At 36.5% G+C, this 20,413-nt stretch overlaps 1 protein-coding gene across 2 annotated transcripts; it reads left to right on the forward strand.

Annotated features, from left to right (window-relative positions):
- The first annotated feature begins 217 nt into the window (after positions 1–217).
- rdh12l (retinol dehydrogenase 12, like) lies at positions 218–19,966 on the forward strand. 2 transcript variants are annotated; one of them, XM_079601406.1, is made up of 7 exons: positions 218–386; positions 15,583–15,695; positions 15,779–15,934; positions 16,009–16,113; positions 16,203–16,412; positions 17,324–17,516; positions 19,288–19,754. In XM_079601406.1, exons 2-7 carry the CDS (start codon positions 15,587–15,589, stop codon positions 19,388–19,390), a joined length of 876 nt encoding a protein of 291 aa, XP_079457532.1. In that variant the 5' UTR covers positions 218–386; positions 15,583–15,586; the 3' UTR covers positions 19,391–19,754. The 2 variants fall into 2 exon arrangements, with proteins under 2 accessions (XP_079457532.1, XP_079457531.1); XM_079601405.1 differs by lacking the exon at positions 218–386 and adding an exon at positions 15,091–15,254 and having other exon boundaries at positions 19,288–19,966.
- Positions 19,967–20,413: the final 447 nt, after the last annotated feature.

Here is a 20,413-nt window from a genome sequence, read left to right on the forward strand (position 1 = left end):
TGCACATCTAGAGTTTCTTTATGAGTTATCGTGGGTTCAAGTTCCTCACATTACCACCTGTTTGCAGCCGTCTGACCTGCACCTCAAAGGGCAGGGGGGAGAGTATCAATTCATATCGTGTAAGACAGTAGAATCCCCACTACATTTTTGTGTCCCTCCACCTCCAAAATGCCAATGAAACCATGTCTAAACATACCAGAAAACAGAAACAGAAAACATACCAGACGACATATGCTGCATACAACACGCATGTGGAGAAACCGAAATGAAGGCATTCTTAAAACATAACAATCCATTTTCATTCAAGGATTATTTACAAAATAGCCCAAATCGTCATTCCTGGAATGGATTAAAATGGGACAGATTAAGTCATAACAGAAAACAAGGTAAGATAATATACAGACACTCCCCAAAAAAAGAAAGAAAATCTCTTGAAATGGGGACAGATATCAATGATATTTATTACTGAGAAAATGTATAAGAATATATAATACTTAAGTTCACTCAGAAATGTAAGGTTTATCTCATTTACCCTACAAACAATCATGATTTTCTTTCTTCTGTGGAACACAAATGAAGATTTTGGAAGAACTGTTCTTTTTAATACAAAAAAAAAAAAGTATAGTGATGCGCCAAAAAAAAGTTGAAAAAGCACAAAAAAAAAATAAGTTATTCAGACTCATGTGCTATATTCCTTGTCTTCTTAAGCTATGCTAGCTTTGTGTGATGAACAATCTCTTTTGCATGAGCGCATATTTAGACTCTTCAAAGTGTGAGAGCTGGGTTGGAGGACAGGATTTTCCTTTCACTTTGGTTATCACACGTCATCAATTATTAAGGTGGCAAAAAACATTAGGAGTCAGTTGTAACTTTCATTATAATTGTCATTTACAACCTGGTGAATCCAGAGTAAACAGATCCTTCGATTTCTTGACCTAAACTGCACTTGACCTGAATAGACATGATTGTGTTACGTCTAAAATTGTCTAAACAAGTTTCTAGAGACACTGGTGCAGCTCGATCTGTGGTCATGAGTGGTGTGTTAGGGCCCTTTCACACCTACCTTGTTTGGTCGGGATTTTCCGGCTTTTCAGTTTGATCCGTATCAAAATTACAGGTGTGAAACCTCCCCCGGACCACGGAGTTTGGTCCGATGAAAAGAGGTAGTCTGAGTCCGGATCAAATTGAACAAAGGTTTGGTTCGTTTCTAATGTGAAATTTCCAACTCCCGTAGTAGAGCACAAGCTTTTGTTGTTGTTCATATAATATTTTTGTTTAAATAAAATTACTTTTTCTTTGAATACGAGTATAAAATTAGTAAAGAAGAATACTGTGGGAGTTGTTCATTTGTCAGCCTGAGTCATAAGGTAACTTGACCCTGTTGCTAAAGTTCCTGGAAACTAAGATACTATTCCAAACTCAGTAACAGCGACAAAGCTGATGCATCAGTCATGAGGGCTTTTATGTGGGCGGGTTAAATCAAATAAAATGTGTACACAGAGTACACTAGCAGTAAAAAAAAATTTAAATGATGATAATAATAATAATATTAACACTGATTGGCGGTGTTTAAACAGAGATGAAAGGGGCCCTAACACGTGCACCTGCTGAACTCCTGGTGATACGTGGGATCTGGAGAATGCATTTACATTGAAGCTCCATAAATGGGCTGTCCAGGATAGAGACAAACACAATGACTCCTTAAATAGCTAAAACATAACAAACTGAGGAAACAGCAGCTTACTGTTGTAATGTTCCCAGGAGAGTCTGCGGTCAGAGAGCTGTCTGATGTGGAACTGTATGAGAGGAAGTATTACAGAGATTCATATTCTTGCATATGTGCAGAGGGTAATGAAACGTCACGTGTAGCTCAAACATCACTAAATGGTTGCAGTATATGGTTGCAAAAATATTTTCATGATTTGTTATCACAACTATTTATCTTTTGTCAAATCAACTTCGATAACTAATGTGGTAAAGAAGATAACATACTATTTTGAGTTTCTGTATATTAAACCATTCTTCTTCATTGTATTAACTAAAAAATGTAATTACAACGAACTAAAAATTTTATGTGCAAAAAACATACTAACTAAACACTTATAATCCAGTTTAACCAGAAAACTGCGCAGAAATATCGATGTGCCATGAGAAAATATATATTTTCACACTCATAAATCAGTGCTATTTGTCAAGAGGACCGTTAGGGTTAATGTTGCACAATTACCACCAACTGAAGCCTGATATATTTTCACATGATGACTGACTGTTTGAGAAGAGCTGATTCCTCTAAATGATCGCAGCTCCTTGATGGTTCCATTAATGATTCTTTTTTTAAGACACAAATATCATGCTAATTATCTTCCATTGCTAAATGATGAGATAATTTCAATTATAAATACATTTAATTCTTACAAAAGGTAAGAAAAAAAAAAGTGGTGACAAGCTATTTAATTCACTTATTTTTCATTAAAATACTACAGCGAAATAATGTAATTCATTCAGGAATCTAACTGAACTGGGTGATGCTTTATGTTTTCGATTCACTAAAAAGAAATGACTCAGAGTCATTCGTTAAGGAATCATTCTGTCACATTGTATGGTTTTGATTCACTAAAACATTCATTTAGGAATCATGGAAACTAAGATTCTATTAAAAAACTCAGTAACAGCGACAAATCCAATTTATCAGTCATAAGTGTGATTTAAATAAAATGTACAAAGTACACTAGCTGTAAAAATAAATGAATCATTAGAATAATTTGTCCAGGAATTGAACCATATTGGCCGTGCTGTGTATTTTTGAATCACTAAAAAGAACTGGCTCATAAGTCATTCATTCCTGAATCGGACTACACTGGTTGCACTACTGTATGTTTTGCACTGTAGATTCATTAGAGGTGTTGCTGTGTACAATATTCCTGTGAAAGAATGGACAGTGAGCAGAACAGTTGCTCCTGCTAGTTTCAATAAAGTCTCAAAATGAATGTGCACAGTATAACCACAATAACCCCTTCTCATTTCCCTTTTCATGACTTTACCAAGTCATTCAGTTTAGTACAAAAAACTCCCTGTTTGGTGATATTTATTGTTATACCTCATACACTCGTAAAGTGACCTGCAATAGCTTGATGTGGCTAAAGATAAGAGCTAATCCGTCTAAAACATACTACCATGAGCTGAGACAGTGATAACATTTAAGGATCCACATGAAGGATGCAAGCAACTGCCATTGTATTAAAGTCATCATGAAACGGAAGTTGTGATTGTTTTTTCCCTATTGAGATGTATATGTGAGGCGGGACTTGATTTTGTTCGTCGGGAATTGATTGGATGGTTGTGGTTTATGAAGGTACTGTAAAAGAGTAGCAAAACTTGAGAGCACGTAGATGTGAATTTGAGAACTTGTACAATAAATATTCTGGCTTGTACGCTAAAATGTACACTCACAATGTGAAAACCTTTCAAATAAAAATCTGAAGTTGAATATTGGCATTTGCACTCGCAGACAATAGTCACAAACCTGTATTTTGAATTTGAAGCTGCAGACAAGTAGTCACAAATGTGTAAATGCCAATCACAAAAATACAATGACAGACACAACTTTGTAGTAGGCTACATAGTTGCACTTATTATTTCATTCACATTCGCAGTACAACCTCAATTAGGCACTTGCAACTTCTCAAATCTGTCACTGCAATTTCAAATTTCAGGAAACAGGCCCATACAAGATGAAGGCAAAGTTATTTTGATTAAAGATATAAAAAATATATTTGAATAATATATTTATAAATTTATAATAATATATTTATACATTTATAATAATTACTGCAACATTCCTTAAAAAACAAGGATTGGTAAGCCTTTTTTTTTTTTTTTTTGCCAAATCCAACTTGAATTTATAAAAACGTGGGCTACTCGAGAATTAAAGTGAATATAAAAGCCTTTAAGGAACCTTTAGGAAATTAAAAACAGTTTACAAATAACCGCACACCGACGCTTTGCGGCTAATGCCATCTTGAATTGGTTTCGTTTTTTGTAGTGTGAGCAGCAGGAAAAATAAAAAATGTAATCTGATCCAAAACCGACCCAGTCATGTTTACAAACTCATGATCCTATATCAATCCTGTCTGCTGGAATTGTTCTAGATCCATGTACATCATTTTATTTACATCAAATATCTTTTGCATTTGGGAGACGCAATTACCAAAATGACATTGCATTCAATATGTACATATTTTACTAAAGAAAAATTCTAATTCTAAAATGAATTTTTTGACTGCTAATGCACGCAACATATTTCATTTTGGTCCCTGCAGCTGTTACTATACCAGCTGGACAGAACGTTGCTTTCCCAGAACATATATTGCGCATGAAGACCTACAGAAGACCTTTGACTATCTTGACTCACTTTAAAAAGTTCTCAGGGTGGTATCATAAGAAAGCCTAATACATGTCCTTATCGCATGAACACACAAACCACACTGCTACTGATGCATGCTGATTATAATCATTTTCATGGTATGCTTTTGACAGATCCAGGAATGCATTTATCATCTTGCTTTATGTCAGATTAACTGATATGAGAATAACAAGACCAGCACTATGGGAATCTAGGTGTTGCAAATCCAAACACAAATACACAAGAATTCAAAAAAGGCATTTAAACACCCTGATTGTGATCAAACTTCCTCCCTGATGATGAGGCATGTCTTCGAACATGAGTCTCAAACAATCGTTCTGCAATCAGCCTGCATACACCAGGCAGCCTGGAGCCTGTTCACAACTGTGAGACAGTAAACAAGTGGTTTGAGATAGCGGCGATGGCTGAACGACGTCCTGGTGGTGTGATGTTTCCAAAGACAAAGTCACTGTCTTTATTTTCGCAAACAAGTAGCCCGGATGGAATTTTTCTGAAGATTCATATCTTTTCTTTGACCGGTCACTGACACTTGGCTTCCACAAGTACAAAAATATTTACACAGAATATAAACGACTTCAGCTCAGCTAAAGTCAAGAATCATACGCATATATACCAAGTAACTGCACATGATAAATGAAGCATGCTCAAAATAATTATGTTTTCAAATATTATCTTAAGCAATATTATAATTAAGTCCTTGTCTAATGTGTTGATAAATATAAGTGGGATTATGCACTGGATTTTACATCACCCTAAAATCCAATAATATATTAATTATGTAAAATATATATTGATCCAATTAAAACCCCTTTTGAACCACTATGTATGTATATGGCTACTTACTTTTATTAGACAGTTGCATGGACAAAAACATCATAGAGGAAATGACAGACTGGCGATGAAAGAGTTCATCAACCACCAAACAATCAGTCAGCATTTCCTTTTTGCATTCAAAACACTTTATAGCCCCAAAAGAAGCTTATTGAGTAACAAAGCCTTGCATTATTATTCATTTGGCTATTGGTGTAATGGCTCTAATTCACTTTGCACATTGAACTCAGCTGTTTTTCAGATAAATGAAAATAGAAACAGCCAAAAATCCACAAGTACAACTCTTTTAAACCCTAATTATAAAACAATATGACTCATTGTGAAAATGCTACCAAATTATGGCTCTCGTTCATATGTGCAATTTCATCCACGCAGATCTCATTATCTTTATATAGAACATGGAGCAATAAGCATCTTAGCTAAATCCACATCATTACGGCATATGGAGGCTGTTCCAGCCCTTCACAACTGCGTCTGTGGTGTTAACTGAACATCTTGACACAGTTAACAGGATTGCATTACCTAATGAACACAGCGGCCCGGCTACCGAAGCACAGATAACCATGATATTAGTTATTTATTGTACATCGTACATTTAAACTAGATATTTCATATTTTTAAATGTGAGCGATGCTTGCCTCATGATTTCCAATCATCTCCATGTTATTATTTAAAACACCAATGTACCACAATATTTTTTTTAAAAAAATATTGTTTTAAATATTTAGTCAATTTACACTGGCCAACTGGAAGGGAAAAAAAATAGTTGTTAGCATTTAAATAGGCAAATGCTTAAAAGTCTATTGTATCATTATTCCAGTGATTATTATGTTTCTAGCATGTTTTATGTTTAGCAACAGTTCTTCTAACCCTAACTGATGGAGTGTGTAGCTTTTTATTTCTTAAACATCCATGTATGAGACACATCATGGCCATATTCCAGGATGACAATGTCAAGATACATCAGGCTCAGATTGTGAAAGAATGGTTGGGAGGATCATGAATAATCATTTTTACACATGAATTGAACCTCTGAGTCCAGACTTTAAAATCAGTGAAAGTCTTTGGGATGTGCTGGAGGAGACTTCACAGAGAACTGTCAATACAAGATCTTGACCAAAAATTGGATGCACCTCTTGATGGAAATAACATAACATTTATTTCCATCAATTTTTCATACATGGTTGTTTAAGAAATTAAAAACTACACACTCCCATCAATTATGGTTAGAAGAACTGTTGCCAAAAATATATAATTCTAGAAACATAATAATCACTGCAATAATGACCAGTCATAGACTCTTAAATCCAACTCTCTCTTTTTTTGGCCAGGTGGTGTAATGGTAATCATTTAATGAAGAAATTATAATGATTGAATACATCAAAGTGCCATTTTTTGTAAGGGAAGTGTTGTGCGTTTCTGTAAATCATTGTTCATGCTAAAACAAAAAATAAATACATAAAGCACCTACCATGGTCTGAAAAAAAAAAAAAAGCTCAAGAGAAAGAGTGCTCTGTTAAAACTCCTACTCAAGCCACAGGGGGTGAGATCTGAGGATAGGCGTTTGCTTCTCTCTCGGTTAGACTGTGCAGCTCAGAAGGGATGCTGATCTCTGTTTCCTTCCTGGATAAAAAAAGAGAGATCTGGGGAGTCATTTGTACTGTATATATACAGCCACCCATAGTCCACAGCATGTGCCAGACGCAGCATGATTCGCTAAAGGATCTACCTTGTGCATGTGGGCTTAGAAACTGCAGCCGAATGTTTCCTTCTCTGATACCAAAATTACTCTGAAATTAAGTAGTCATGACTGATGAAGTGTTGTTCTGGAAGTATCCATGACAACATGCTAATGTGCTTATTATGGGTTGGTAAAAAGCCAGATGTTTGGCAGGGACACTAGTGCAGAACTCATTATGTCAATGTAATTTGCACAGCGAGGCAAATCAAGTGCAGTATTATAAGGATACAGATACTCATGGCACTTTCATTAAATGCACTTAATAAATACTGCATTGTGTTTACATGTTCTCCAATGATATTTCGAAAAATATCATCTTTGTATTCTCAGTTTTTAAAAAAACATACCACGGTATGGAATGGTATCAGATGGCAACATTATGATAATTTGATACATTACTAAAATAACATGCTCTTTTGGACATGTACAGTACCATGGTTTCTAGACATGTCGTATTCTTTAAAGTACCATGTAAATACTATAGTGCATAAATTAATAATGCCACTATCTGATACTGTGGTATCTTGGATACCAAACTACATTTTCCACTCAGAAATAGTAAAGTGTTCAAAATATTTTTTCCACCCATTTATGTTTCTAGACCCTGAAGGGATTTTGACGGGTACAGGACCAACATGCCGATTTTAACATAGTACATTTAGCCTGCTTTGAGTCCATAACATTAAGTTTGCATCATTATGAACTTTTGAAAACAATTATGAGCATCGGATTCAAAACTCATGTTCTAAAGGGGACAATTGATCTGGTCTGCTCTCTAACTACCGTCTGAACCAATAATTCACCACATTAAGCAATTGATTTGCTACAAAAAAGACAAACAGAGGTCAAGGCAGTGATGGGGTGATCATTTCTAGCAGAACAAATGTGACCTGAATTGCACACATAATGACCTCCAATAGAGATCAATATTGGATAGTCAGAGTTTCCTTTCTAAAGGGAAAATGTTAGAGATACAAGCTCATAGGGAAGCCTTTACAAAAACCAAAAATATTCGGAGTAACTAATGTAATTTATTACATCCATGTTGTGGTACACCGAAATATTGAATATTTGAAATACCATATGGAAGCTTGTTTCCAAATATATATATAAATATTTAATATAAAAGGTAATTGTGACTTTTTTTCGTTTAATTGGGAGTTTATATCTCACAGAAAAAAAGGCAGGATTCTATGGCGGCAGCAAAAGAATAAACAGAAAAAAATAAGCTCCAAAATTACAAACACAAAGACAAACCTCTATCTTCCTATATTCTAGAACCCTTTAAAGGAATAGCACATCTGGAAAAATAAAAATAAAATAAAGTATGTACCAGTAAATAAATATGGAGTCTACCCAAACTAGCGTGCCAGTGATGTTCTGCCTCAGGCTTTGACTTAAAAGTAATTAATAAGCTATACTGCACAAAAACAAAAGCACTCCAAAAATAAAAACTAGAAAAGGGCAATGACAATGACAGGACAAACACGTGAAGGACCGTCTTATCATTTTTCCCTGTGAGAACACATGATGGTTTCTGATCTTTTCTGAGGGATCCGGGAGAACATAGATAAGAGGTGGTTTATTTGTTCTGACTGAGACAGGAAAAGCTGTGCATTTCCTTTCTATTAGCCCAGAGTCTTCACACACACACACACACACACACACACACACACACACACACACACACACACACACACACACACACACACACTCTCTCTCTCTAACATCCCCCACTGACGCCAGTGTCATGCGCTGAGGGAAATAATCTCACCTTTCTAACCTCAACCCTGACTCTGAACTTCTAATAACCTCAACCCTGACTCCTTTAAATAATGTCAGTTCTTAAAATAATAATGAATGTCATTTTACAGTATACACAGCATTTGACAGTAGACAGTGCAAGGGAATAAATGCAGAAGAAGCTTTTCTAAAATGTTGCTTAGCAGGGTGACTTCACCAAGTAGGACATTCCAGTCAGCCAATCAGATTTGAGGGAGTTTAAGTTAATCACCTTTAGGCTTACAACAAGGATTAGGGGCTTTTACACCATTCTTATTCAGCTATCATTTCCCTCTGATTTTAGAGATAAGTTATGGGTAGGTAGGGATAGGGTTATGTTTTTGGACAAGAATGTTGTTCCAGGATCAACAAAAGATGTTGATCCAGGAACGTGTCTGACTTGGCAAAATCATGGTGACCTTAAAGTGCCATCTTATAAAAAATAAAAAGCACTGTGAAAGCTCTGCAAAAACAGAAAGATACATTACGTGTCACGAGGGGCTACAACTCAGGAAATAGAAGGCAGGATTAAAATTCTGCAGTATTTTATCTTTCATTCAACAAAAAAATTAAAATAGACTTCAGATAAACGGGAAATCAAACAAGGGTAGCAGAACAACACCAATATAATGACGAGAAAGACTTACTAAAACTGAGGTGTTCACTTCAGTCGAGGCATGGCACGTAGTGTTTCTGTACAAAGTGGCACCAACTACTGGCCTGGCAGCATGCAGCGTTTTTAATCGTTTCCGCGGATCCGTGTGAACGTGTATCATTTTGAAAATTGTGTCGTGCTGTCGTCGCCTGTATGCGAAAAACGCGAAGGAAAGACATTCTCCGTTTTTAGTTGGCCTACATCGTTGTCGTATAAACATACACTCAGACATACCCCTTACATTGGGCTACGACAGTCTGTTTACATACAGCAACAATTAAAACGAATGTGTCCAAATGGACTCAAAATCACAGATATTTAAGGGTGAATATAAAAGACGAGGACTGAAAAAAGTCTAATAAAAAAAAAGGTTCTAAAAGCTGATAATGCCATAGAAAAAATAAACTTTTCAATCGCAGTTCTTTAATAAACTTTTGTGCAACCATAGATAGAACCTAGTGTAAAATTTAGAATGCCATGCAACATATTTTGCCATGTTTGTGTATTTTTCAGGTAAAGATGATATAAATACAGCAACTTTGTGACCAGTGGGTACATAGCCTATGTACTTTTTTATTTGTATTTTTTATTTTGTGTAAATTATTTATTACGTTGTACAGCACCGTGGTCAACTGTTTTAATACGTGCTCTATAAATAAATTGGAATAGTAAATTAATTGTCATACAACCTCACTCAATGCAAAGATTAAAGTCCGCGTGAACCGGAAGTTGCAAACGACTTTTCTCAAGTGTTGTGACGCATTTCCGAGTGAAACGGAATATTGAACAGAGGGCAGGGTTTTACTTTAGCGCTCCTCCTCTCCATCTCTCTCACCCATAGCAGAGTAACGGTTTGAGGGGAGTGGTTAAGCGTTTAAGCAACCCAAGCCGTCAAGCCTATGTCATCAGAAAAAGAACCATTCCAGACCCGGAAGTAACTTTTCAAACTTTGATTAAAGATAACTTCGGCAAACAAATTTTTTCCATGTATTAACTTGCACGGATTAATTGTTCACCACAAGACTAGTAATATCCGCTAACAAAGTAAATAGGGTCAATTTTGATTTCATGCCGACTTTAAGGGGGTTTGCCTGGTCACTAAAACTGCACACAATAAACTATATTAGAGTAAAGTATTATAAATTATTAGAAGCCACTGTGTATAATAATTTTGCATAGCACCTCAGAGCGTGCAGATTAAACGCGATACAGTTAGGCCTATCTTGCTTTGGCAGTCGTGTAAGACAGTTCTGGGAGGTAATTATACTGAGCTACTTTGACAACAGACTTTCAGGCATTTCAGAACAACCAAACCAGCATTTCAGATGCCGTGCAACGATGAGTTGCAGTTGTTTGTGATGCGCATCAATTAATTTATTCAGTTAATGTGTTTCCATAGTTTATGAGCATGCTTTCTTATCGGATAAAAAGTTTATCTCACTCAATTGAGTGCATACGTTTTTTTATGCACATTTTGGTATTTCCATCCAGCGTTTTATTTTATTTTATGCGAATGATAAAAATGCACAAAAAAATTAGGTGAGAAATGAGAATGAGAAACACATGTGATGGTTTGAGGTTTATTCAATGTTCTCTACTTGCTTAGTTCTTCAACCATAGTCACCCAAAATTGTCTATAAGGATGCAATGAGAGAGGTAGAGTCCTTGGACAAGACGTTAACCTACTTAAGCGGCAACATGAACACACTTGTTAAATGAGTTAACATCTTGTGACGTTGGTGAGAAAAAAGAATCAGATATCCAACTTGAGTTATGAAGGTGCCGACGACTAACGGTTTGAACTTTGCGATGAGATCTAGAGAGATGGATCTTACTCTCCATCACACTGAACACTTGATCTGTCTAAGCACGCTGGTTGCTGCGATACCCACGTATCAGTTAAGGGTGCAAGACATGCCAGGACATCGACAAGGTTTTAAATGTCAAATGTGTTTGACCAATCATTTAAATTTATTAGACTAATACCCACCCAAACATCTCAATTACATCCAAATTAATTTCAGTGCCAAACTAGCACAAAAATACCCATGGCTGTGGGTGTGCCAGTTGAGATGAGTTATACTGTAGCTCATGGCTGCTGACCTATGAAATCACTGCAGTCCAGGACAGTTTTCACATAACCCACATTTATATCCAGAATGCTGGAGCTTCACAGAGACTTAAAACTCTCATTGATGCAGAAAGCCAAAGCCATACAGTCATTAGGTTAAGGCGGTGACCTGTTCTACATCCACAGGTGAGATCAACAGGAATTAGTGCAGGTAATTTAATCTCAGGAGAACAGGGATAAGTTGGGAGTTGCATCTGGGACATTTCTATATGACACTTAAAAACACTGAAACTCGTTTGAAGAAAACTTCATTGTATTATCTTCTGTTTGATGAGCTTATAGACTCATGTAGACTCATAGGAAAGAATAATTGTATTATCTCAATTGCTTCTCATATCGATGAGATTAGTTTCCGGGTTTTTATGCTGAGAAATGGAGCTCAGTGTAACTGTACTCAGATTTTCTGCAAATAAAATATATCAACACTATAGCGTCCAAAAGTTTGGGGTCACTTTGATTAAAAAAAAAAAAAAAAAAAAAAAAATGACTACATTTATTCAGCCAGGATGCATTACATTAATTAAAAGTAAAGACATTTATATTGATACAAAACAATCCTGAAACAAATGTATCACGGTACAGAAATCAGCATTTTAATGATTTCTGAAGGATCATGTGACACTCAAGACTGGAGTAATGATGCTGAAAATTCAACTTTGCCCTTTGTGTGTGTGTGTGTGTGTGTGTGTGTGTGTGTGTGTGTGTGTGTGTGTGTGTGTGTGTGTGTGTGTGTGTGTGTGTGTGTGTAGGGAGTGATTCATTTCTATGGAATTAAGGATATGAAAAAAGGAATGATTCCAAAGACAATTATGATGACAGAGTGATCAACCCAGTTTTGTCACACACACGCAAACAAAAAACGCCAGAAAATGGCAACACAAGTGTACCTTGACTCAAAGAGGGTGAATAATTCATCACAATCATCAGTGAGAAACTTACACAAGTGACATCATGCAGAAACACATTAACGTCTGAGACAGTTTCTTTTGAGCTTTTGTTCACGCCAGCTAGCCGTGAAAGAACCTGAGAAGATAAAGACAAAAGGAGATATTCGAAGGAAAACTGACATCTATCCATCACAGAGTAGGCTATCCCAGAATGCACTGCTACAACATGGCAGATGAGAGATAATCTTGACTATAAAGAAGTATACTTCTATTTCAATCAATACTGAAATAACGAATGTTCAGAGTAATTGATTATTCAACTCATTTTTGCATGTGCTGTCTAGTTTGTGCTTAATAGAGTATTGAGTCATGCTAACATCGGACTCTATTGAAAGTAAAGTTTTTGCCTGCAAAGCGCTAGGCCTTTATGTGTGTGCTGTTGCTATTGGGTTCTAAATCAGTCACTCACATGGTTACTTGGTAGGCAGCTGCCTATGTAGACAATAAGCATTTATCTTTATATCAACATATTCATATCCATTTTTGTATTTCATGAGCACAATAGCATACCATATCTACTCTAAGTTGGCTATACTGTGCACATGGATGTCCAATTAAATATGCCAAAGTGTGCAGGCATACAAATCACCTCAACCATTCATTCCCAATGTGACAAATAAGCCAGATATAATATATCATTATAAAGGTGAAAATAGTTGAAAAGGAAAATAGTATGTATTCATATAAACTGTGAAGTACACAGTAAACAACATTTCGTTGAAAACAATGTTTTCACTTTGGTCCTGTAATTCTACAGCAGCCACATTTTTTCTTATTATTATCTAACACAAATCATGTTGACAGACCAAGCAAAAGAAAGAAGGGCATCTCTCTCTCTCTCTCTCTCTCTCTCTCTCTCTCTCTCTCTCTCTCTCTCTCTCTCTCTCTCTCTCTCTCTCTCTCTCTCTCTCTCTCTCTCTCTCTCTCTCTCTCTCAACCTGGAAAATCGAGTAGGCCCAGTGAAACCGTGGGACGGGAGGCGACAGACTTACTACCTTAACTATGAATCACTGAAGGCATCAGTTTTTTCTCAATTCATATAATAATGAGGGGCCAAGTAAATCTTTCAGGTAGTTAGTTTAGAGACTTCTTTTTAATGAGACTAGTTAGTCATTCAAGATCAGTTACACTCAATTAAACTGGTTAAGCAAGTCATTACATAGCATTCTCAGAAGTGAAGGTGTGGGAAAGGCTTCTTTTGCCAATAATGTCCGATTTGAGTGTTTTCTAATATCTAGCTTGTAGACATCACTTGTAAATCAAAAAACGAGAAGTGCTGCAGAATGTATTGCACTTCAGGTTTGTTTGTTGGACTAACCCTTCAATGTGTCATCCGTGAAATGACTGTTAATCAGAGGTGATTTAAAAATAGCTCTCTATGTGGCTCTCCTGTTTTTTAACGGGTGAAGGAAATGTTTACGTACACACTATCATCTGATGGCTGACAACGCACTTCCTGTTTCATGCCTGTGCTTTGCCATGTGGTTTAAAGGTGTTGAGGAGTGTTTAAATATATAGGTGTCATAAACATTCATAGTGCACAAGCACAAAATTGAGCTGTAGCCTATATGTGTGCCTGATCATGCCTCTTAACTACTGAATAGTAATTCACTAATAAATCTCGCCATGAAGATCAATAAACACAGAAAATGAAAAAAATGGTAACACTGCCCTCTGGTGCAATGTGTGTGTGTGTGTGTGTGTGTGTGTGTGTGTGTGTGTGTGTGTGTGTGTGTGTGTGTGTGTGTGTGTGTGTGTGTGTGTGTGTGTGTGTGTGTGTGTGTGTGTGTGTGTGTGTGTGTGTGTGTTAAATGCATATGGCATTTCTCTGCATACACAGATGCTGAATTACTAATAAGGGCATCCCTGCAATCTGAGAAACTTTGCTTTAGTCCTGACATAATATTATTTTCATCCAATGTGTCTGAGAGCAGCACAGTCAGTGTGTTCGATAACACTGCTGCAGTTTCTGAGAAACATCACAGAGAAAGAGTGACAGATAGCGGGTGGGCTGGAGGATGGCAATAACCTTCTGACAGTTCCAGCGAAGTTATGAATTACTGAAATAAACTGGGGCATGTCAAGGCATTTTTTTTGTGACTTTCACCAGAAGCAAACTGAAGCTGCTTTGAGCTTTCTGAAGATGCATTTGTCACAGCACATGACTATTTAGGTGATAAAAAAAAAAGGTTATTAAAAATGGTGAAAATGGAATGGAGATCAAGAGAACATGATATTGCTGATAAGTATAATATATAATAGGCTATACATGTTTTTTTATTAAATTAGAAATATGCAAAATATCACAATTTTAGTCCATTGTATACAAAGTAAATATTTAGACACCTGCTGCTTATTTCTTTACCATACCTCTACTGACATCTCCTGGTTAAACTAAGAATCACGTCGTCTAGTCATTTTAAAATTTTAAATATGCCCGTTCTCTCCGTTTTCCATATACTACTGGTATTTAAGTCGACATATAATAAATATAAAAGTCAAGAATATTTTTACTTCAAGAATTAATGTTTAGATAGAATAAAAATACGTAGTAAAGGGCGGGGTTTACTGTCTCTGACCAATCCCAAACTCCACGATTCTTCCTTGTACGTCATCTGACTCCTCCCACTAGCGACATTGCGAACGTTTTGATCAGTTAATTTCTGCGTTATCGCACTAACTTGTTTTTATAAACTTTATTTTTTGTTTCTGGATACAAATCATCGTAAAATGCAAGGACTAAGGTATGAACTAGGACTGTATCATATTATATTTCGTAGCTATTTTATAGTATTAACGTTAGATATTGACAGTGAAATGTTGCACAATACAATACATTGTGTCGAGGAAGTGAAGCAAATGGATTTTCATTCATATGATGACATATTTCTGATGGTTTGAATACAGGACTGACCAGACCTGACTGGGCAAAAACGAAGGATTATGAAAACATGTTTTATTACTTTTGAATTGAGCACGCGAAACTAGTTCTATGATTTCCAATCAACGCCCATAGAGACCATGTTGAGTAATATGAAATATAATTACCTTATCCTTTCCTTTCCCCTTCAGAAATATGTTTCGTTCGTGGTCATCTGATGCCAGACTTGACGGTAAAACTGTTATAATAACTGGAGCTAATACTGGGATTGGCAAAGAGACAGCCATTGACCTGGCAAAGAGAGGTAGGCAACCCTATTTCTATAAAGTTTCGTATTAATATATTGTCATGTGGACATTTTTTGTAATTTTGCTGTCATGTCTTTAGGAGCACGGATCATTATGGCATGCCGAGATCCGGAGAAAGCAGATGCAGCCCTGAAGGAAGTTAAGGATGCTTCAGGAAACCAGGATGTTGTTACCAACAGACTTGACCTGGCAGATTCAAAATCAATCAGAGAATTTGCAGAAAAAATCAATAAAGGTAAGTTATAAAATTCCTCTATAAATGTCTTCCTCATATAGCACTACACTGATGTACCTGGAATTGTCTTTCAGAGGAGAAACAAGTCAATATCTTAATCAATAACGCTGGTGTGATGGTGTGTCCTTACGGAAAGACAGCAGATGGTTTCGAAATGCAAATAGGGGTGAACCACATGGGTAAGCGTATCTAATTTGTCCAAATCTGTCACCTTTTTTAACCTTAAAAGAAATTAAGGGAGACATCAGAGCTGTCCTTCTTCCTGTAGGTCACTTCCTGTTGACATACCTGTTATTGGATTTAATTAAAAGATCAACGCCAGCAAGGATTATTAATATCTCATCCATGGCACACCAATGGGGGACCATCAACCTGGAGGACATCAACAGTGAGAAGAACTACGATAAAAACAAAGCCTACAGCCAGAGCAAGCTGGCAAACATTCTGTTCACTCGCTCATTGGCCAAAAGACTAGAAGGTCGGTCTCATAAAAAAAAAAAAAAGTCCTTTACATTGCATGTTTTTTTGGGGGGGGGACCCAGGAATAGACTTTTGCCCACTGTAGTGGACATTATATTTTAGTACATTTCTCTGACACCATACATGTCACATGTCACGACGTGGGTGTCCTGTAAAGAGCACATTCAGGGCTTTTTTTAGAGATACCAAATGTTTGGAGGTTTCACCATGAAAACAACTTCTCCTTGGTCTTTAAAAATGTCTGACATTAATTAAATTTAGTGATCAAATGTAGCACTCTTATGAAAATATGATAATACATTGTAATTATAATTTAAATCGGACTACTTTTCAAATTGTATTTAATAAACCAACATCTCAGGAAAATGGGGTTTCAAATAAAAAAATGACTTTCTGTTACAGAACAGGGCATTGATTTCATACATGTCCACTGAAGAGGACATCAGGACTTAAATCATGTTTATCAGGCATTTTTGGAGACACAACAAGTGAATATGGGAATAATTTATACATCAATATTCCTATGAAATATTATTATTAAAATGTTGCTAATTATTACTCCAATTATTACACTTCTTTTTTCATTAAATGTTGCTCCAAGAACACATTAATGTGCAAATTACCGTAAATACAGTGTATAGATACATTACATTGAATGGGAATATTAATTTATGGCCATTTTACCCACATATTGCATAAAGTAAAATGGTATATCAATGCAATGCCTAAACCAGCTTCATAGAACTAAAATGGCTAAATAACTAAAATAGATTATAAATCATTTTAAATAATATAATATATTAAATAATTTCTGACCCTGTTATGGGTTGTGCATTTGTACTTTACATGATTCTAGTCCAATAATATGATGTTTGATGCTTTCTCGTCTGGTCTTGTGTGGCGTCTCAGGTACTGGATTAACAGCGTATGCTCTCCATCCTGGTGTGGTTCAGACTGATCTGTGGAGGCACTTGAATAAAGCTCAGCAAGCCGCCATGTGGTTGGCAAAGCCCTTCACCAAAACATCCGTGCAGGGAGCTCAGACCACCATCTACTGTGCCGTGGCCCCTGAACTGGAGACAGAGAGCGGCAAATATTACAGGTCAGTGGATTCTCATCTCAATCTCAGACTTTTGCCTCAGAAAAGAGTAAGTTTTACCGAAAGTGCAGTAGAGCTTGCCATTTATCTTCATCTACCCATAGTACAGCTGTAGCGTGAATACACAAAAGTCCAATAGGTCATGTTATGTTATCTTTCAGTTCAATATCATTATCATACAGAATTCAGTTACTGCTGATAATTTTTTAACTATGATGTCATGATGTTTCATAAAATTAACAGCTACAGTTCAGTCATGTTTTAAAGGGTAACTGTCGCCAAAATTGAACCTAGGCTCTTTTTGTTCATCTACCCGAGTCAAACATTCGTGTAAAAGCACAATTAGAATGGAAACGCCACTTTTAAGATTGACCGTATGTTCGTTTTCGGTCAAAATGCCTTTTGAATGGGAGTGCATGGGGCACTTATGATAGCATCAAAATCTATATTTTTGTAGGCTCGACACAACATATAACTTGTGCTCGAAGTATCACCAGGGGCTCTACACACGAACTCCAGCATTGACTACATTGTTTGTGTACACAAAGTTTACTAAAAAAGAAAGGTTTTGTACGACTCACACTTTATCAGTTAGTGTTTCCGGTGGCTGGAATCTGGTGTCAGTCAAAAGTAGTCGATCTCCGAATGCAACGTAACATGAGGAGAGTAAAGACGGAACGCTCCTAAAGCTTGTTTCCATATAAATTCTAGGTGTCTAAGTTATCATGCTTTTCATTGGAATTACAAGTTCATGACATTTTCCTCATATGGAGTCAGTTCATTGCGTTGCATTCGGAGATCGACTACTTTTGACTGACAAAGTTCCAGCCATCGGAAACACTAACTCCCATTCAAAAGGCATTTTGAGCTAAAACGAAAATACGGTCAATCTTAAAAGTGCCGTTTCCATTCTAATTATGCTTTTACACGAATGTTTGAATCGGGTAAATTAACAAAACAGAGCCTAGGTTCAATTTTGGCGACAGTTACCCTTTAAATAGTCGATTAGACAGTGCTTAATTTGAGCTGGATCCTTTTCTGGAAAACGTCAGATTTTGGATTTGGTTTTAAACGATCCGGCATTAACAAGTGCATAACATGGTGACGGTGCATGCGTGTGAGAGTGACAGTGAGACGGCAAGCGCCGGTTTATGCAGATACATATTCAACATATTTTTGACCAATCAGTTTTCTTTTGTTCAAAATCACTCTCATTGGTCGGTGCTTATTGTTTTACGCGCAGTGAGTAGCAGAATGTTTAGAGAGAGTGTTGAATTATGATGAATTATCCCCCAAAAATTAGTTACTATTGCCAAAATGTAAAAAAGAAAGAAGCATGGACTAAAAAGCATATTTAAATTTTATATCCGCGAGTAAAGCTGATGGTGTTTTTGATCAAAAGTGATCCCGAGAAGATGAAACTGCACACCTGGATAGCGGGAGACACAAGCAACAAGAGTTAGATCAGTCAGAGATCGATATAATGGAAGAGGCAAGAGAGAATATCACTGATCAACTGAATGATATTTGGTCTCAACGTAGCTATGTACATAACATAATACACAAGGCTGTAGTTAGGGCCGTGCAGAAACGTGTGAATGATGCTTTTATCGTGCCATCACCGTTTAGTCATTGTATCCGGGAAAACTGAAGTTGTATGGTCAGTGTGTCGGTCATAGGGCCTTTTAATTGCTGTTTTTTACAAATTTACAAATGAAGCACTGCTGTTAGCCAATGGTAGCACATTCTCACCTGTTTTCTGCTCTCCACGCAGTGACTGTGCACCTGCTAAATGCTCCCGGGCTGCCATGGATGATGAGATGGCCCAGCGCCTCTGGGAACTCAGCTGTAAGATCCTCAGCATCACATGGGAATGAAAACTCAACTCTCTTCCCAGTGACTTCAAGTTTTATTGCAGTCTGCCTGAGATTGGCCCATCTATTAAAATCAGAAATACTACTAGTTTACATTAACATAATATCAAAATGAGAACTGGCTTGAAAGACTACCAAATATAATCAAATATGATGGGCTTTACATGATGTGAAATTTGAAACATATTTTGTAGTTTTTGGTCTCAGGTTGCTTATATATAGTAATTAAGGTACATATTTATGCACTACTAAATGATGCCAGATTCAGGTTGTTGAAAATGCACTAAGAGTATATGTGAATATATTTAAAACATTTGAATTTTTGTATCCTAGTATTTCCAATAAAAGGCTATGGATATTTGTACATATATGTGTTTAATATGTCTCATATGTTATAGTGGATATTGTACATTTTACATATTTTTTCTTTAGACAAACGCCATGTCAAAACACTTTTCAAACATTATATACATGATACTATAAAAAGATGCCAGTGCAGCAACTCTTGCAGCTCTGCTCTGTTCCTGACTCGGTATCCATGGCGATCTCTCATCTTTATTTTCACCCTGACCCAGTCACCATGACAACCTTTAATCAGCTCTGCCTTCCCCTCACCCAGTCTCCATGACGACCAGCTTTTCTCTCCTTGTGACCCGTCACCATAACAACAACTCATTGCCCTATAGTGATGCAGGGGAATATGAAAAATGATCACTAGCACCACCTAATGGTCAACAAAAATGTACATGGCCTGTCGTATCTTATTTCTCAGAAACAAAATAAAACTGCAACATTTAAAAAAAAATTATGAAATTATTTTAACCAAACATATGTGTTTGAACATGTTCCAAGTATGGTACTCTTTGATACAGTAAAATAAGAGCTGTACCCTGTACAAACAAAAGAGTGTGATAATAATTTGAGGCCCCTACTGGCAAATCACAAGCGCTATGAGAATGGAAGCCACTTTTGTTGGGCCAATTAACCACTGGGATAATTGAAAGGCATGAATGGAGCTCTGTGTTC

Source organism: Phoxinus phoxinus, assembly GCF_949152265.1.
Source record: "Phoxinus phoxinus genome assembly, chromosome: 24".
NCBI lineage: Eukaryota > Metazoa > Chordata > Actinopteri > Cypriniformes > Leuciscidae > Phoxinus > Phoxinus phoxinus.